General features: G+C 42.6%; 1 protein-coding gene across 1 annotated transcript in view; it reads left to right on the top strand.

Annotated features, from left to right (window-relative positions):
* The window catches only part of itprid1 (ITPR interacting domain containing 1), a 37,526-nt gene that overhangs the window by 8,298 nt on the left and 11,698 nt on the right, over positions 1–17,530 (top strand). Inside the window, exons 7-12 of the mRNA XM_085467364.1 lie at positions 4,817–4,894; positions 4,982–5,184; positions 5,531–6,045; positions 6,567–6,627; positions 14,386–14,498; positions 14,680–16,812. Coding sequence (XP_085323490.1) covers positions 4,817–4,894; positions 4,982–5,184; positions 5,531–6,045; positions 6,567–6,627; positions 14,386–14,498; positions 14,680–16,812 — 3,103 coding nt within the window. The remainder of the gene's footprint in view (positions 1–4,816; positions 4,895–4,981; positions 5,185–5,530; positions 6,046–6,566; positions 6,628–14,385; positions 14,499–14,679; positions 16,813–17,530) is intronic.

Genomic DNA, 17,530 nt, shown 5'->3' with positions numbered 1-17,530 from the left:
ATACTCTCTTTTAAACAGCAATAAGTTACAGTATCTTATCTCACATACAGTGCTCTGCTGTACTTCTATTTTATTTTAATTTTTTGTATACTTGATTAATCCCCTGTAGGGAAATGACACTGTGCATTTAACCCATTCACTCAGTGAGGCAGCCACCAATCCAGCCCCCGGGGAGCAGTGTGTGGGGATGGTGCCTTGCTCAGGGGTATCTCAGGGTAGCCATTGATCGTGGTGTGAACGCTCTACCTACTGAGCTATCTCCTCCCCCGTTTATGCTAAAAATCAGAGGATTCCGGTTGCTAGCTGATCGAGACATATCAGCGCACTCGTTCGATATTATTTTTTCATTTATTTCTAGAGTTTTCTTATGTTACGAGCTGAGCAAATTCATTGCCATAGTTTTGGAAGCCATAGATTTTTTTTTACCCTTGTTAACCAAATTGTATAACGTCTATCTATTTGTGCAGGGATAAATTCCTTATCATGTGAGACCCATCTGAGTTGTTTGAGACCAGTTCCTAGTTTAAGACTTTCACACTCATCAAACCATATCTTTAAAGGAGTTTTAGTCCATTCATTTAAATTATTTTTCTGTTCCAAATATAATTTTTGATCTCCTAATATTGTCTGTAGTGGTAATTTTAATTGTGTCACCTCTAAATATTTCCATTTTGCTTCATACGTTGGATCACACCAATAAATTAAATATCTTAATTGTGCTGCTTTAAAATAACTTTCTAAGTTTGGGAGGGAGAGTCCACCTCTTTCCTTAGGTAGTTGCAAGGTTATATATCTAACTCTTGGTTTGCGGCCCTTCCATATAAATCCCGAAATCATTCTGTTCCATAACGCAAATTGTTTAGCTGGTATGTGTACCGATATAGATTGAAAAAGGAAAAGCAATGGTGGAAGTATATTCATTTTAATCAGGTCAATCCTATTATACAGATCAAGTGGCAGTAGGTTCCACCTTTGAATATTTTCTTTCAATTCCCTTGTAATTGGTGAGTAGTTTATTTCATAGATTTCTGTCAGTGTTTTGGGAATCTTAATACCTAAATATTTTATTATTTTATTATTCCAATTAAATTTAGACATACTTTTGATCTTTGTTGTGGGTACGTAATTGTATGTGATCACCTGTGTTTTTTGTATATTTATTTTATATCCAGAAAGTTCTCCAAACGTTTCCATCTTTAACCATAACTTAGGTAAGCTTCCTTCTGGGTCTGTGAGGGTCAGCAAAACATCATCTGCATATAATCCCATTTTATATTCCGTATCCATATCCCTTTAATTTGTTCATCCTCTCTAATAGCTTGCGCCAGTGGTTCAATAAATAGAGCAAACAGGGGTGGGCTAAGCGGACATCCCTGCCTGCATCCCCTCTGCAAGGCCACTACTCCAGTTAAGCTCCCATTTATTTTTATTCTTGCTGAAGGTGAATAATATAAATTTTTAATCAGCTGAATAAAAGGGTCTCCGAAACCAAACCGTTCCATAACCAAAAATAAATAATCCCACTGGACGGAGTCAAACGCCTTTTCTGCATCAAGGCTTAGTGCAATTGATTCCGTTTGGGATTTATTCATATAATCCGTTAAATGTAAGGCACGTCTTATACTGTCTTGTATCTGTCTGTTTTTGAGAAATCCTGTCTGATCTTCGTCAATAATTTCTGGTATAATATTTTTAAGCCTTTCTGCTATTATTGAGGTGAATAATCTATAATCCATATTCAGAATTGAAATTGGTCGATATGAGCTGCATTCCCTTTTGTCCTTGCCCACCTTTGGAGTTACTGAAATGATTGCCTGTCTCCAGGATGCTGGTGACTCCCCTCCCTCCAACACATAGTTAAAACATTTTAATAATAGTGATGATAATAACTCTCTAAAGGTTTTATAATATTCTGATGTAAATCCGTCCATACCCGGCATCTTATTTGTTTTTGTTTTCGCAATGGCTTTATCCAGTTCTTGTTTAGTAATTTGTTGCATTAGTCTTTTGTTTTGTTCCCGTCCAATATTAGGTAAATCCAGAGAGTGCAACAATTTCTGAATGTTTAGAGGGTCAGCCTTTTGTGTCTCTGAATATAAGTTTTTATAATAGTTTTCAAATGAGTTTTGTATTTCTTTAGCAGTGTAACACATTTTTTGTGTCTCATCATCTTTTATACTGTAAATTCCTCGTTCTTCTTGTTGTTTTTTAATTCTCCAGGCTAATAGTTTCTTTGCTCTAGGGCCGTAATCATAATACTTTTGCTTAACAAATCTGGCCTTTAATTCTTCTTGTTTGCCATATATATCATTTAATTTACGTTTTGTTAAATTTATCTCTTCCAATGTTTGAGAGTCTTCAACAGTGGCGTGTTTAGTCTCTAAATTCTTTAATGTAAGTAGTAACTCATTAATTTGCCTTTGTTTCTCTTTCTTTTTGTACGAGGACCACATGATCAATTTTCCTCTCATTACCGCTTTGGATGCATCCCATGTAACACTTGGGGACACCTCTTGATTATCATTTTGTTCACAGTAGTTTTTATACTCATTTCTTACAAATTGTATACACTTGGTATCGTTTAACAAACTCCAATAAGTCATTCTGTCACAAATGTTTTAAAGGCACACTGCTTGGTGGTTGGTTTCATAGACCCATGGCAATGGGGGAGAAAACACCTGAATTCAAAGGTTAAGTGGTGTGTCTGTCTATTTAATATATGCTGTTCTAAAATCCATGTTCATCATAGTGTGTTAATAGGCTTTCGCAGATCCACTAATCCACTAATCATCAGTGATGATTCTTAGTTACTGTAAATATAAATTACTCTGACAGTTGGTACGGATTCAGATTGAAAGATTAATATCACTGGCATTAACTGAGTCAATCGAGGAGATTACAAATGCTATAGATCAGAAACAGTATGCAGCTGGATTGACACAATCAGTCATGTCTTAATCAATAAACGGTAAATAATACAGGATCAGGGGGATTGTACTGCACTGGGTGACAGGAAACAATTTGTGAAGCTGGGTGACTATTCTTCATCATGCTTGGACATCACATGCGGTGTTCCACAAGGCTCTGTACTGGGTCAAAAAATGTTCATTATCTATAATAATTTATTATAAATTATATTTGTAAGGTATCTGATATATTAAAATTAGCATTATTTGTAAGTATTTTTTGTTCTGGGAGGGAATCCAAAGGACCTGCTGGATATGATCGACTCAGAAATGTGCAAAATTAAAAAGAGGTTTGACATAAACAAACTGTCACTAAATATGTAAAACTGCTGATTCATGGTGTGGAGACTGAAAGAGTTCTGAAATACAAGTTTCTTGGTGTGATAATAGATGATAAAATAAGATGGAAGTCTCATATAAATAATTTACATAACGTTTCAATATTAAGTAAAGTAAGAGACATTCTGGACCACAAGTCACTCCAGAGTCTCTATTGTTCATTGCTTTCACCATCTCTGCATTACTGTGCAGAGGTTTGGGGCAAAGCTTATAAATATTCGCTATCATCATATTGCAAAAAAGGGCCATAAGGATAATCCATAAAACTGGTCACAGAGATCATACAAATCCCCTATTAAAATCAAAAATACTAAAATTCACAGATCGGGTTCATTTTCTCACTGCACACATTATGTATAAAGCAATAAACAACCTGCTTGTTGACAATACTCTGTTTTCTAAAAGGGAACATCCCTGTATCTGTATCTAAAAAGTGATTGCAGCTCTGTGTGGAGACAGACGTCCCAGCAGGACCTGAATGTGGTTTTTGCAAAGCACGAGGAGGAGGCGGGGCTTTGATCACCATTTTCACAACAGCAATGTGTATATGTGTGTGTGGGTGCGTTTATATAAGTATATACATATGTATGTGTAAATTTGTACATTTTTTAATGTGTTAATGGGGTTATAAAAATAATAAAGAAAGAAAGAATATTAATGAAGAATTTGTGATGGACTGAGCATAAACAGGAAGTAAAGTGCAGACTATGAGTTATAGTGGCAAGGGGGGTGGGATTAAATAAGCATAGGCTTCTTCCTGCATGTAAGTTATTTATTATTATTGTTTTTTTCCTTTTGTTCTGCTTTGATTGTTTGTCACTTTTTCCTCTCGTGTTGTTCTTGTTATACTATTTTCACGTTCAAAGTAAAGATTCGACACAAACGGTGGCTTTTGAACTGAGGACACAGCGACGTGTGTGTGTCTGTTTTTATTGTGGTGTGAGTTCTTGTGTCGTGTTTCCCTTTGTGTTTTACTCTGTCATGTTTTCCATGTTTCTGCAGCGCGTCATGTCCGTGCTCTCTCTCGTGCTCTCCTCCACTCCCACATCATGTTTCCTGTTTTATTTTGAAGGTCCTGTGTTTTCATGTCATTCTGTTCAGTCCAGCCTCCCCTGTCTCGTTATGTTTTTCATGTCAGCTGTGTTCCTCGTGTGTTCTCACCTCCTTGTTATCCCTCTGTGTATTTAGGTCAGCGCTTCCCTCAGTCCTGTGTCGTGCCCTCCCTCATGCTGTGTGGTCCCAGTGTTTCCTCGTAGGCATTATTTCTTAGAGCTACCCAGTCTAGTTTAGTTTCGTACTTCCTTGTGTCCGCAAATAAAGCTGTGTTTCTGCCTCAGTCAGTTTGCGTTTGGGACTCTCCTGCCTGCACACAGCCGTTTCATGGCAAATTGAAATCATGAAACTAGTTTATAAGTTCAAATCTAATATTTTAAAATACTGTTAAGTATCCTCGATTTATATATAAATGCATTAAATCAAATAAAACCTCGTGCTTTGATTGTATCATACAGGTGGAGCAGCTCAGGTCCAGCCCTTAGTAGGTGGAACAGCTTTAGCTCAGCAACTTCAGGTCACTCTGGACCACTCAGGTTAAACACTGACCGACACACAACAGAACTATACAACTGGAACTATTTGAATCGGTTCTGAGCAATTATACCTTCTCATACTTGCAGTGTGATGGATGTACTTAACCTATGGAACGACGACCCAGAAGAGATTCTCTTGGACCTGGGCTTTGGCTGTGATGAGCCTGACCTCTCTGGACGCATTCCGGCACGATTCATTAATTATCAGTCTCATGCAAGAGGAATAAATCTCCAAGTGTTTCTAGAGGCTCAGAAAAACCGTCTGGACCTGGAGAACCCAGACGTCAGCAGTGAGTCCAACTGATTCCTTGTTTCTTATATAAAATATTGACATCTGGTGACAAATATTTGCTTTCATACTGTCATCAGTGAGGTCCACACTAATGGAGGCTGATGAGATCTGGTTCACAGTCAAGCCCCCATCAAACTCAGATTGTTGATAGAAGTGAAAAAACAAACAAAAGCCTGTTTTCAAAAGTATTTTGAAGGCATCAGACTTCAGCACACACAAGGAATACTAAATCTGTGCTTTGTACAAATACAAAAACAATGGAGAGACATTGTTTTCGTGATGCTGTACGTTGTATAATCAAGTCCATATTTCTGAAAACAAGACTTTTTTTCTTCCTATCTCAGATCGGTTTAGACAACTTGAGGTTCTACAGCAGGTCACTACAGCATTCTCCAGCTTTATAGGATCTTCCTCCTCTCCACTGAAAGCAACACAAGGAAAAGACCTGCCTCCTGAGGCCCAGGAGAGGAGAAGGCGCATGAGCATGCTGTTCAGACGAGCATCAAAAAAGTCACTTGGCCAAATACACAGGAATAAAACCCATGGCCTGACTATACCTGCTGCCAACTGTGTTCCTGCATCTGAGTCACAGCAACCCACATCCAGCCCTAGAGACAAAAACGTCTGCTTAAAAAGAGTTAAACCAGGCTCTCTAGAGACTGCGTCTCTGAGTACTTTGGCAGAGGAACAAGGAAATGATCCAGACCTTCAATCCCAACATCCCTTGGTTTATTTACTATCCCAGGAGGGAGCGCTCAAATCTGCACCCCTGAGAGAAGGTCACCCCTTGGCAGCTAAATCTTTCTTACAGAGGAAGAAGAGCCAAGGACAGATCAGGGAATCGTTTGAAATGGAGGAGGCAAGTTGAAGTCTGTTATAGAACAGAGAAGCCCTTAAAACCTGAAATATGAAAACAATGGACAGTTTTTTTTAAAATAGAGAGTTTAGTGAACAATTTTGTTTACAAAACTAATTACATATTAATTTCCATATATTTCATTTGTATCATTTATGCTACATCTGGTATTTTTTTAAAATAATTGCTTAAAAAAGTGTTGTGCAATTTAATTAGGTTTTTCACACCATTGTTTTTCTTGTGACATTACCAATAAGTTTGATGTGTCACATGGCCCTCTTCCTATTGTATCCAAGATGGCCGACTTCTAAATGGTCACCATGGTCACCACCCACCTTGAGGAGTTTGCCCCCTCGCATCTACTAATGTGCCACAAACAGGACGTTAACATCACCAACCATTCCCATGTTATTACGGTGTATCCGTATAAATGGCCCACCCTGTATATCTAATATTTTTCCTTCTGTGTTGACTTCCTGTGAGTTTTACTAATCATACACATTATATTTCATATCTCATTCTAGATACAGAGCTTTGATGAAAGCAGTGTTGCAGTGAGCTACGTGGGAGGAGCAGAAAACTTTGGTTAGTAAAACTGTACAATTACAAAGTAACAAGACTGTAGCAATTAAAGAAATATCAGCAAAGTTTTCTCTTCATAGAAGTAACATGGAAAGAGGACAAAGTGGATGCTTCATTCAGGTGCTACATGATCTGTTAAATCTCTGCATACCTTCTCATTCTTTGCTGTTTTTTATTCACTCACTATTTTTTATTCAGTCCAAATTATAAAAGGATAAAAACTTCCTCATACATGAAACATCTGGGATTCTTTGTAGGTATGTAATTCATGGACATAAACAGAGCACAATTACATTATTTGCATGCAGTTTTACCATCATGGAAGAGTCTACCATGATCCAGAGATGCAAAGTCGTTACAGGCTTTGGTCATTTTCATATTTGGATCATTGCTGTCAAACCAAGTATTACATCATGTTGTAATTGCAGCATTAATATGTGATCGAGGGAATTTTATTGCATTGCTCTCTTGCACCCTCAAGTGCAGAGACCAGAGCATGTTTAATATTTACACAGTTGTGTTTTAGGTACATCTAATTAAGCTTTTGCTTAAAAAGCATACACTTGACCATACTATACTTCAAATACACTTGACTTATACTTGAACCTACACTGAAGAGCTTGAGATGTTGTCCATTTATAGACCTATATGGTAAATGCTACATGGGTTAGAGTGCACTATACAGGTCATCGGATGTTCAAGATGGGCTTTACGTCTACCAACAACTGCTCACACTGCCAAACCAATTCACCAGACAATTATATCCACGCTCTTTGGTTCTGTCCACCAGTTCAGAAGTTTTGGCGTGAGATATGTGAAGACTTATCAAAGTGTCTGAAATGTAACATTCCAACTTCCCCCTTAGTGTGTTTGTTGGGCAGCTTAGATAATGTCACTTCAGAAAAGAATATCGCCCATATGGTTTTCACTGCCCTATGCATAGCCAAGAAAACAGTCCTCATGAACTGGAAAAATAAAAATAATCTTAATTCTAACCAATATAGAAATTATCTATTAGATTACATTAGTCTTGATACAGCCTCTGCCACCACATCAGATCAATTGCTCTGGGCTCCTTTGATCAGCTCCATCACCTAGTGGGGGTGGGGGGTCATAGTTTGGTCCCGCCTTCACTGTTGTGATTGGTGTGGGGGTAGGGACAGGCTTAGGGCGTCGGGGGGTTCCCCGGAGGCATCTTCCTTGGGGGGCTCAACCCGGGGTAGCGGTCATGTCCGGTTAGGGGCTCTGTTGGCTCTCAGGTGACTGTTTCCTCGTGGCTGCGTGCAGCGGGGCTAGGGGAGGGTCTGTGCTGATGGACGTGGGTTACTGACCTGGTAGCCTGGCTGCCCCTGGGTGGGTCCGGGATGGGCGTGAGGTTCTGGGGGCGCTCCGTCTCTGGGCTGGGGCCCTGGCCGGGCCTCGGGGGCTTGGGTCCTGGTTGGTGTGTTGCCGGGGTTGTGGGCGGGCGGGTGCATGGGGGCCCAGCCCTGGAGCAGGGTGCCGCCGGTGCATCGAGCCACCTGGGGGGCTCTTCAACTGGTGGGGGAGATTGTCACATCTTGCAGGAGCTTTCCTCTCCTCAGGAACTCTCTCTGCAGGAAGGGGAGATACAGGAGAGGTGGAGGAAGATCTCAGCCTGGGCGTTTATTGTCTTATGTAGTCTGGAAGATGAATGGATGGTGGGGTGGGTGCAGTTTTCTCTGTGGTGGGGTTGGGTGGACTGTCCCGGGCTCTGTGGGGCCGGGAGGCGCTGCTGCACTGGTCCCCGGTCTGGATGGGCCTGGGCCCCCTTTCCCTGGCGGGTCGCGGAGTGTGGGAGTGCCAACTGGGGTCAGCGGGGGAGCTGGCCCCAGGGAGGGGTCACTTGCCCCTCCCTTCCTTCCCTCCCCATCTCCACCTGCCTCCCTCTTCCCGCTCCACCACAACCACCCATACATGCAGGGCCTTGGAGTAGGGGTATGTCACCAGGGTGCAGAGGAGGCTACCCCCCCTCTGTCCCCTTCTGGCTGCCTCTGCCTCAATTTTATCCCACAACTTAGACATTCACATTACTCACACTCTCATTACACATACATATAGGATCTTGGGGGTGGGCACGCTACACGGAATCCAAGTTACCATCAGGGTGTACACCTCACCCCTGGCGTCGTTGCCCACCTCTCAATTTTAAATACACGTAGACATTGAGGGCTAGCAGGAGGGACCATGCGCTTACCTGCTGCTCTCTGGCAGGTAGCTCCAAGCCCTCCTGGGTTTTAAATGCACGTTAGAACACACATGCATCAACACTACAATGAGCGGGTGGAGGGAGGTTTGGAGTCTTCTCTCACCCCCATTCTCTGCGACCTGCTGGAGCGGGGGGGCTAGGAGGAGGAGTTGGCCGTCCGACTGCGGTCTGGAGTGTGGGGCCTCCCTGCTGCTGCGGAGTCGGGGCGGTCTGCCTCTCCCCACCGCAGGGAAAAGGGTAACACCACCTGGGTCTGGGTGCAGTTCCCCCCTCCAGGGGCAAGGGTACCTAGACCCGGTTTGTAGAGTACGCTTGGGGAGTGTGATCGTGTGTACAGCGTCTCTTTATGTCTGTCTCCACGTTGGTTGAGTGTGGAGTAAGTGCATATGAGAGCATGAGGGTGGGAATGGATGTTTGTGTCTGTGTGTGCCTGTATGTCTGTGTCTATATGTCAGGTTGGGTATCAGACGCCACCTCTCTGGGGACATCTCAGGCCCTCCAAGGTTTGGAGGCCTATCTCCCCCCACCACCACTTCCCCTGCCAGTGGCGGACCCCCTCAGACATCGGTGCGTTGGTGGTTCTTTGTGTCTGGGGATGGGCGTCCAGGTACACGCCAGCTCACTCCTTGACGGCCGCTTATCGGGGCCTGGAGCCTGGGGCTCGCTCAGGCCACTTCGGAGGTGGGGTGCCCCCGGCCTCTCGGCCTGGGGCTCGGTCACTCAGGCACAGCTGGCTGCCGGCGGAGCTCACGGGCGCGTCACTGCAACTCCCCCTGGCTTCTGCTCCGCGGCTGCTGGGTAAACCCTCATCTGGGACTCTCCTCAGCTCTTTCTGGGACAGTGGCGCGGCTGCCCCTCTGTTGGTCTTCCTTGGTCTCTTGTGTTCTGGGGGTCTCTGGATGTCTGGAGTTTTGATCTCCTCCATACCTGCTTCATGCCCTGGAGGACGGGGCTGTGGCCCCCCCACACCCTCTAGCAGATCATTACATGAAGGAACCTTTTAAAAAACCAAGCGCGTCCATGCTCACAGGTGTACACACGGGTGATCACACCCACAAACTACACCCTTTTTGGCTCCTACCTCAAAGCACACTGTGTTCTGTTGATCTTATGTGCTGCACAATAATGTTTAATATTTAGTATTTACTGTCATATTCCCATATATCACTGTGATGTTGTTTATTCTATTACTCTTGTTCCTTTTTGCTTGTTTTCTTTTTTCTTTCTCAACAGGTGATCCAGGTGATCGATATATGCATTTTTTTTCCTTTTTTTGTTTTTTTATTTATTTATTTATTTTTTCTGCTCATTCTGTTGGTTTTTGTTTTTTGCCCTTCTCCCCCGTCCCTCTTCTCAGCTGTTTCTCTTTCCCTCTTTCTTTCTCTCCTTCTTTCTCCAGTCAAATCTGTCCCGTATACAGCAAGTGAAAATAAAATAAACAATAAAAGGTGAATCAAATGGACCATTATGGCTGGGATGGTCAATTTGGTAAAGTAAATCCGTTGGGCATCTTTCTTTGCCTTTAGACAATAATTCTGATGGCAAAAGAGCCAAACGGGACAGGCAAAAAAAAAAAAAAAAAAAAAATGCTACATGGGTTGTTTCAGTTTCCAACTTAACTTTCATGCTTTTTTCTTCCTGGAAAAGCTATTAGACTTACTACATTTTCAATGGTCTAAAGATTAAACAAGCACTAAGCAGCACTAAGAGGAACTTCTACAAGATCTTTGCACAACCAAAAAAAATTCCTTGGACTTGACCTGCTTTATCTGTGATACAATCATATCCGGCCCACGAGATAATTTCATATGCCAAGGCAGACCTTCCGAAGACAGCAAGTGTAGTGGTACAGGCCAGGTGCACAAAGAGACGGGGAGCCGGATTTAAATGCAAGCATGTCAAGAAAAAAGTGGAGAACTGAGTGAAAAATGTAAAATGAGCAGCATCTGGCTGCAGCTCAATGATATTGGAGACTGCAAAGCGGAGTGCAGAATTTATAAAATTAGGAACTGGATGAAGTGATACCGGTGTTTATTTTCAGCCACTTTTATTGTGGAGGACATAATGTTTCAAACTTGTCCAAGGCTTAAACCTCATGTATGTTCTCCCATTAAGTTAAGTCAAGTGGCTTTATTGTCATTCCAACCATGCATAGTGGTACAGTACAGAGACGACGTTACTCCAAGACCATGGTGCTACATATCAACACAGGATAACATAAAGTGCAATGTGCAAAGATTGCACAAAAACAAAACAAAGACAGTGCAACAGTAGACAGAACAGAACAATACAGAGACAAGACAGTGCTGACACAATAGTGCAATAGAAATGTGCAAAAAGTAACTTGGTGTATGAAGGTGTGTGTGTGTCGGTCCAGTCACTGAGTGTTCAGGAGTCTGGCGGCTTGGGGAAAGAAACTGTTTCACAGTCTGGCAGTGAGGGCCCGAATGGTCCGGTACCTCTTGCCTGAAGGCAGCAAGATGAAGAGTGTATGTGAGGGGTATGTGGGGTCCTCCACAATGCTGGTGGCTTTGCAGATGCAGTGGGTGCTATAAGTGTCTGTGATGGAGGGAAGAGAGGCTCCAACGATCTTCTCAGCTGTTCTCACTGTCTGTTGTAGGGTATTGCGATCGGATACGGTGCAGTTACCATACCAGACAGTGATGCTGCTGCTCAGGATGCTCTCGATAGTCCCTCTGTAGAACATAGTGAGAATGGATGGAGGGAGATGGGCTTTTCTCAGCTTCTGCAAGAAGTAGAGATGCTGTTGGGCCTTCTTAGTCATGGAGCTGGTATTGAGGGACCAGGAGAGGTTCTCCGCCAGGTGGACACCAAGGAATTTGGTGCTCTTGACCACCTCCACAGAGGATCCATCGATGTTCAGTGGACAGTGATCTCTCCATGCTCTCCTAAAGTCAACAATTATCTCTTTTGTCCACATTCAGAGACAGGTTGTTGACTCTACACCAGTCCGTTAGCTGTTGCACCTCCTTTCTGTATGCTGACTCGTCATTCTTGCTGATGAGACCCACCACAGTCATGTCATTGGTGAACTTGATGATGTGGTTTGAACTGTGCATCGCTGCACAGTCGTGAGTCAGTAGAGTGAACAGCATTGGGCTGAGCACACAGATGATGTGTTCTCCTTCAAGTTGGTGCAGTCGCCATTTCATAGAGCTTCCCTGAACATGTCCCAGTCACTGTGCTCAAAACAGTCCTGAAAAGCAGAGAGAGCTCCTGCAGGCCAAGTTTCATCTGTTCAGAACTGGTTTCCAGCGTCTGACGAGCGGTCTGCATGCTGTAAATAGCATAACAAGTGGTCTGAGTATCTGAGGTGGGGGCGAGACTTTGCTCTCTACATGCTGAAATGTTTGTATAAACAAGATCCAGCCCATTTTTTCCCCTCACCGCAAAGTCCACGTGTTGATGCAATTTCAGAAGCAGTGACTTGAGATTTGAGTGGTTGAAATCTCTGGCGATAATAAACAGTCCATCGGGTGTGAGTTCTGCAGCTCGCCCCCTTAGCGTTAGTGCTGGGTGGCATTTACACTGCTGTAATGAACACCGCAGTGAATTCCCGAGGAAAGTTAAAAAGGTCTGCATCTAACAGTCCTAAACTCTACCAACAAAGAGCAGTAGTAAGAAACAAGCACAGAGTTCTTGCACCATTCCAAGTTTATGTAGACACACAAGCCACCACCAGGAGTCTTACCGCACAGAGCTGCATTTCTGTCTGCACGAAATGAAATGAGCCCGTGTAGCTGAATGGTGGTGTCTGGAGCTCTGTCACTGAGCCATGCTTCTGTAAAATGCTGCATGCTGCATCTCTGTAAAAACAAAGATGCAGCAGTCCCTAAATTCCCACTGTGTGGTCTGCTCACTGGACAATAAACTGGACTACATCTGACTAAAACAGCAAGGGTTTGAGAGCAGGATAGATGGGAGAGCTTGGATTTAAGCTTAGTAGTAAATGCATAAAAATAAGTCTCAGTTCAGTATTGAGCATTAATAATAATAATAATAATAATAATAATAATAATAATATTTCTTAACATGTTTGATCTGCTAGGTTTCACAGCATTTCCTACTGATAAAAATTCATCCTATGGCCATTCATACTACACAAAGTAATTAAGCAATAAACAATTAAATGACAGAAAAGTTCCTGTTTTTCATTTTCTACTACAAGATCAAAGTGGTCTGGGGCATCCATTGTCAAACTGGGCGACTTCGGTGTGATTGGACTACTGGAGGGATGTGATTGGGAGGAACAGCTTGCCTAATCTAAATCCTGAGAGTACAGAGTCTCGTCTTTATTGTTGAACCTTTGTGATTCTTTCAGTTTGTCTATAATAAACATTATGTTTAGCTTAAGGGCATTTATATAAGGTAGGGCAGTGAAGGGAATACTTTGAGAATCTCCCGATTCGCACTAAAATGCCTTCCTGGAAGGAAGCAAAGATCAAGGATAAGTAGGACATCTTGCACATCACTGGGAATGTATAAACTTCAAAGAGAGTCCCTACTGTGGTCACAAAACAGGTGGAGTCTAACCAGTAATTTTCTGTCAAAGACATTGTTTATTAATACATACTTGGTCACAAGCAATACCAGTAACTGACTCCAGGATGAACCAATGCCAAAACAACAATCAAAAGCGGCTATCTTTCAAGGAGCTGTGCTACCTTATTCCTATGTGACAAAAAAACAAGCAAAAAACTAAACAAACAGAAGGCATATGCTAAACCCAACTCCCTAGATGAACAACAGGAGAACAAGTGTTCAGAGCAAAAAAGCAGTTCAGCTCTTACGTTTCAGTGATCTGTGTATATACACAATGAGTAAGTTAAGCACAAGAACTACTAGCAAGAAACCAGCTCACAGACACATGGCCAAGCAAAGCTAAGGGTCTCTCCACAAGGCGCAAGAGAATAATGTTGCTGCTGTCATTTGCTGCAAGGGAAAAGCTGTTGGGGACCGGGGGTTTTGACATGCACATATGTTCAAAGTACCAAATATCATGGATATACATGGATTCGACCAATCTGGAGGAAACCTGCAAAAAACTCAAAGTTTGTGAGGTCACAATCTTATAAAAAACAGTGCACACAAAAAACACACAAAAAGCTACAATGAACAAGGGTTAAAAACAATTAAATCCATTATATTCAGCTCCATACAATTATCGCAGCAATTCAACTAGCAAGAGTTGACTGATCTCGTTTCATCCTATGACCCTGAGCTGTGGGAGCTGATGGAAAGAATGAGACTATGTATGCAAATGTCTTTCTCTGAAGGGTGTCTGATCCTGGGGCAGGCACTGGACATGCTGGAGAGATTGTTTTTATTAGCTGGCCTGGGAACAATAGACCTCTAGAAAGTTTGGAATAAAAAACAGATTTCCCACAACATGTTTTTAAAACTTTTTAAATTCCAGTGTTGAGACAAATACCAGAGATTTTGATAAGTTGTGGATATAATTCCATGTCCTCTTTCTCTTTGTCTTCTCATTCCTCCTTCATTTGTTTGAGCAGTGAGAGGTGTAATGCGGACCAACAGCTGCCAGTCAGACAGCAGTGGCTTTCTAGAAGAACCCTTTATACCACTGGTCCCTCATTTGGCATCACCAGGATCTGAAATCATCAAGGTCTCTTCTCTTGTCAATGCAGTCTCACTTTTCTCACAGTCTGTCAAGTTTATTGAAATGCAGCGCACTACCCTAATTCATAACACTGACACTAGATCGTAGAGTATACTAAGTTGCTATTTAGGATATTTAGAGCATTTGAATGTTCAGATGTTTGACTGTATTTCCTGTTTGATTTCAGGCTCGCTCAGGGTTTTCAGAAATGAGTGGTGACAATCAGGACAGTGAGAAACCAGAGTCTTCTGCTTTTTCTCCTCGTACTGACAAATCTCCCATCCCTGCCTCAACAATGAGCTCTTGTGGTTTTAATAAATATCTCCCTTCCTCACCCTGCCCTTCACCAGATTCTACTATAGACTCGAGCTCTTCCATAGCTTCTGCCTCACTGCCTCTCTCAAGTTGTGACCTGCAAATTGCAAACACTGAAACAGCACCAAATCCGGATCAGTCTCCACCCGCTTCAATAAAAAGTTTTTCTTCTGGTCCTATATCGTCTCAGCATCCCACTTCTCCTCCTTTACCTCACTCTGCTAACAGAGAGATCTGTTCTCCACCGACTTTGGTCTCTCCCAAATTACTCAAGTTAATCTCACAAACTCCCGAAAGCAACAAAAACAAATCTTTTTTTCTAGATTCTGATGGAATAAGTTTTTCAAAGCCAACTGCTGATACACAAAAGGAAGAGGATGAAAGTCTCCCTTTGCTCTCTTTTCATTTGGACAAAGCTAATCCATCAGCACCACCTGTTTTGGACTTCTCAAAATTAGAGGAAGGTTTTCCCACACCTTCCTCCCTTTCTTATAAACTTTACATCCCAGTTTGTCAGCCTGATGTGTCATCACAATCACATCATCAAAATGACCTCATAGACCCAGCTTCAGGAGAAATTTCAGACCAGTCAGAGCAAGTTGTCTCTGGACAGCATAGTGCAGTCTTACCCCCAGAGAACAGACAGCATTCTCACAATGATAACAATGATCTTGCTCTATCCTGTCAGATCCAAAATGGTACAAATGCCAAGATGAATGATATACTGTTGGAAAAATTTCAGAGGAATGAAAAACAACAGGAAAAAAGTGAGGGACACGGTCCCCAACTTTCTCAAGAAGCTGTCGTTTACATCTCAGACACAGAAACTCCCGCTAATCTGTCAGAAGGTTCTGCACCTTCACCTTCTGAAGTAGAAAGCCAGTCAGAAATGGATACACTGGTCAACTCCTCTACTGTGCATGATGACATGTCAGCAAAGACAAAACACAACGATATTAGAAAACTCTATCAAAAACACGTTGCTGGTAAAGAAAGTGAATCACCCGGGAGTTACATACGCTTACACAATCAAGTCGCACAGGCACACAGTGGAGATGAAGTAAAACCCAATAATCTCATTGCAATTGAGAACTTAGATCTGGTTTTTGAAACCTCAGTAGATGACTCTGACAATGAGAATATAGATTTAGATGACTTTTTTCAGCAGCTTGATACTGAAGGGCGAGTCTATTGGGCAGAACCCATCCAGTTGTCCAATCCAACCCCTGAAGCGTCAGGAAGCTTTGAAATCTCAGATGGAACTCCTGGAAATCTTCCTGTAGATTCATTTTCTTCCACAGGCAATGCCATCCCTTTACCGATGTCATACTCAGCGAACACAGACAGAGGCCAGACCTCAAGAGCTGCAAATGGCTCCTTGGATGTACCTTCCTCACTGACATCCACATCCCAGTCTGCAATCCCGAATGTCAGACCATCAAATCGTTCTGTTTCAGTTCAAATGCCGTCATATCTGTCTTCTCATATTGTCCACAGAAAGGATGTTCCATACACTCCTGAGTCAAAAAGCACTCGTCTCCCTATCATTCTACCTTTGGACACCTCCAGCCCCTTTCGTGCTGTCCAGTCATGGACAGACCTGCAAATTCAGCGCAATACTCTGACCAAGAATTTATCATATGGGGCTCTTCATGCTGTTCCAAACAAAACAAATTTGTCCATGAGTTGCCCAGGAATGACACAAAGACCAGCACATCAAGAGCTCTTCTCTTCATCTCCTTCTTTCTTTCACCTGTCTAATAATTTGAAATCACAGGAGACTATCCCTGAGATGGCTATAAATTGTAAGCCAGAGTCAGTATCTGTAGATACAGGATTGTGGCCGGATGAGCAGGAAGAAGACATGAACAGAAATGGAAATGAAACTCAGAAGCAACTTTGGGAGGGCAATCAGCAAGACACCATGGCATGCTGCTGCTCCTGTGACCATACCTGCTGTATTCACAAGAGTAACAACAAGGAACCCACTTTCGGAAACAGTCCTGTGAGTAATACCACACTGTCCAGTATCCTTACTTAATTTTGTGTATTTAGCCAAATAGATTTATGTTGATACCCTCATATAAAATTCACACCCTTTTACGTATAACTTCAGTTGCTGGACTACATGTATTCAAGCACCACAGTGAGTAAGGTTTGGTTTTATTTTACGTCTATAGTCTTACAGTTTTTCAGGTTCAGAACAAGGCCGATAGGCAGTGTCTGATGAAAGTAGTTTAGAATTTGAGTTCCATTCTGAACTTTTAGGGCCCGAGGACTAAAGTTATTGGGACTGCTGTCCCTCATCCAGCACTTCCCCACAGCTGGTACTACCAACAGAAGGTTCTTATGACTGTGAGTTTGCCTGTATCAACCAGTTCTTCCACATGAAACTTTTCAATAAGGCACACAGGGTAGGTAGGGGCAGGGATGGTTGCATTAAGAGATTTGATTGGGCAAGAATGGGCTGCTGTCAGTGCTTGTGGGGCTGGTGTGCGGCAACCCTGCAATCTAACTGAAACCTATTTATTTATTTGCAAGGCTAGAATGGGACTGGTAATTTTGTTTCAGGCAGCCCATCATGTTTGCTCAAGAAATCAAATCACACACAAAAAAACCCTGCTTCACTCCTCCTACACTTCTCCACATCTGGTGCTAAAAACAGCAGCCTCCTGTGACCGTGAGGGCTGGTTACTAGTTGTTGTTGGTACTACTGTTGACAG

The sequence above is a fragment of the Copadichromis virginalis genome, linkage group LG9 (assembly GCF_057382275.1).
Source record: "Copadichromis virginalis isolate Kocher_CV1m ecotype Utaka linkage group LG9, C_Virginalis_male_GT1.1, whole genome shotgun sequence".
NCBI lineage: Eukaryota > Metazoa > Chordata > Actinopteri > Cichliformes > Cichlidae > Copadichromis > Copadichromis virginalis.
Note: the sequence above shows the minus strand (reverse complement) of the source record. Positions and strands in the feature narration are given on the sequence as shown.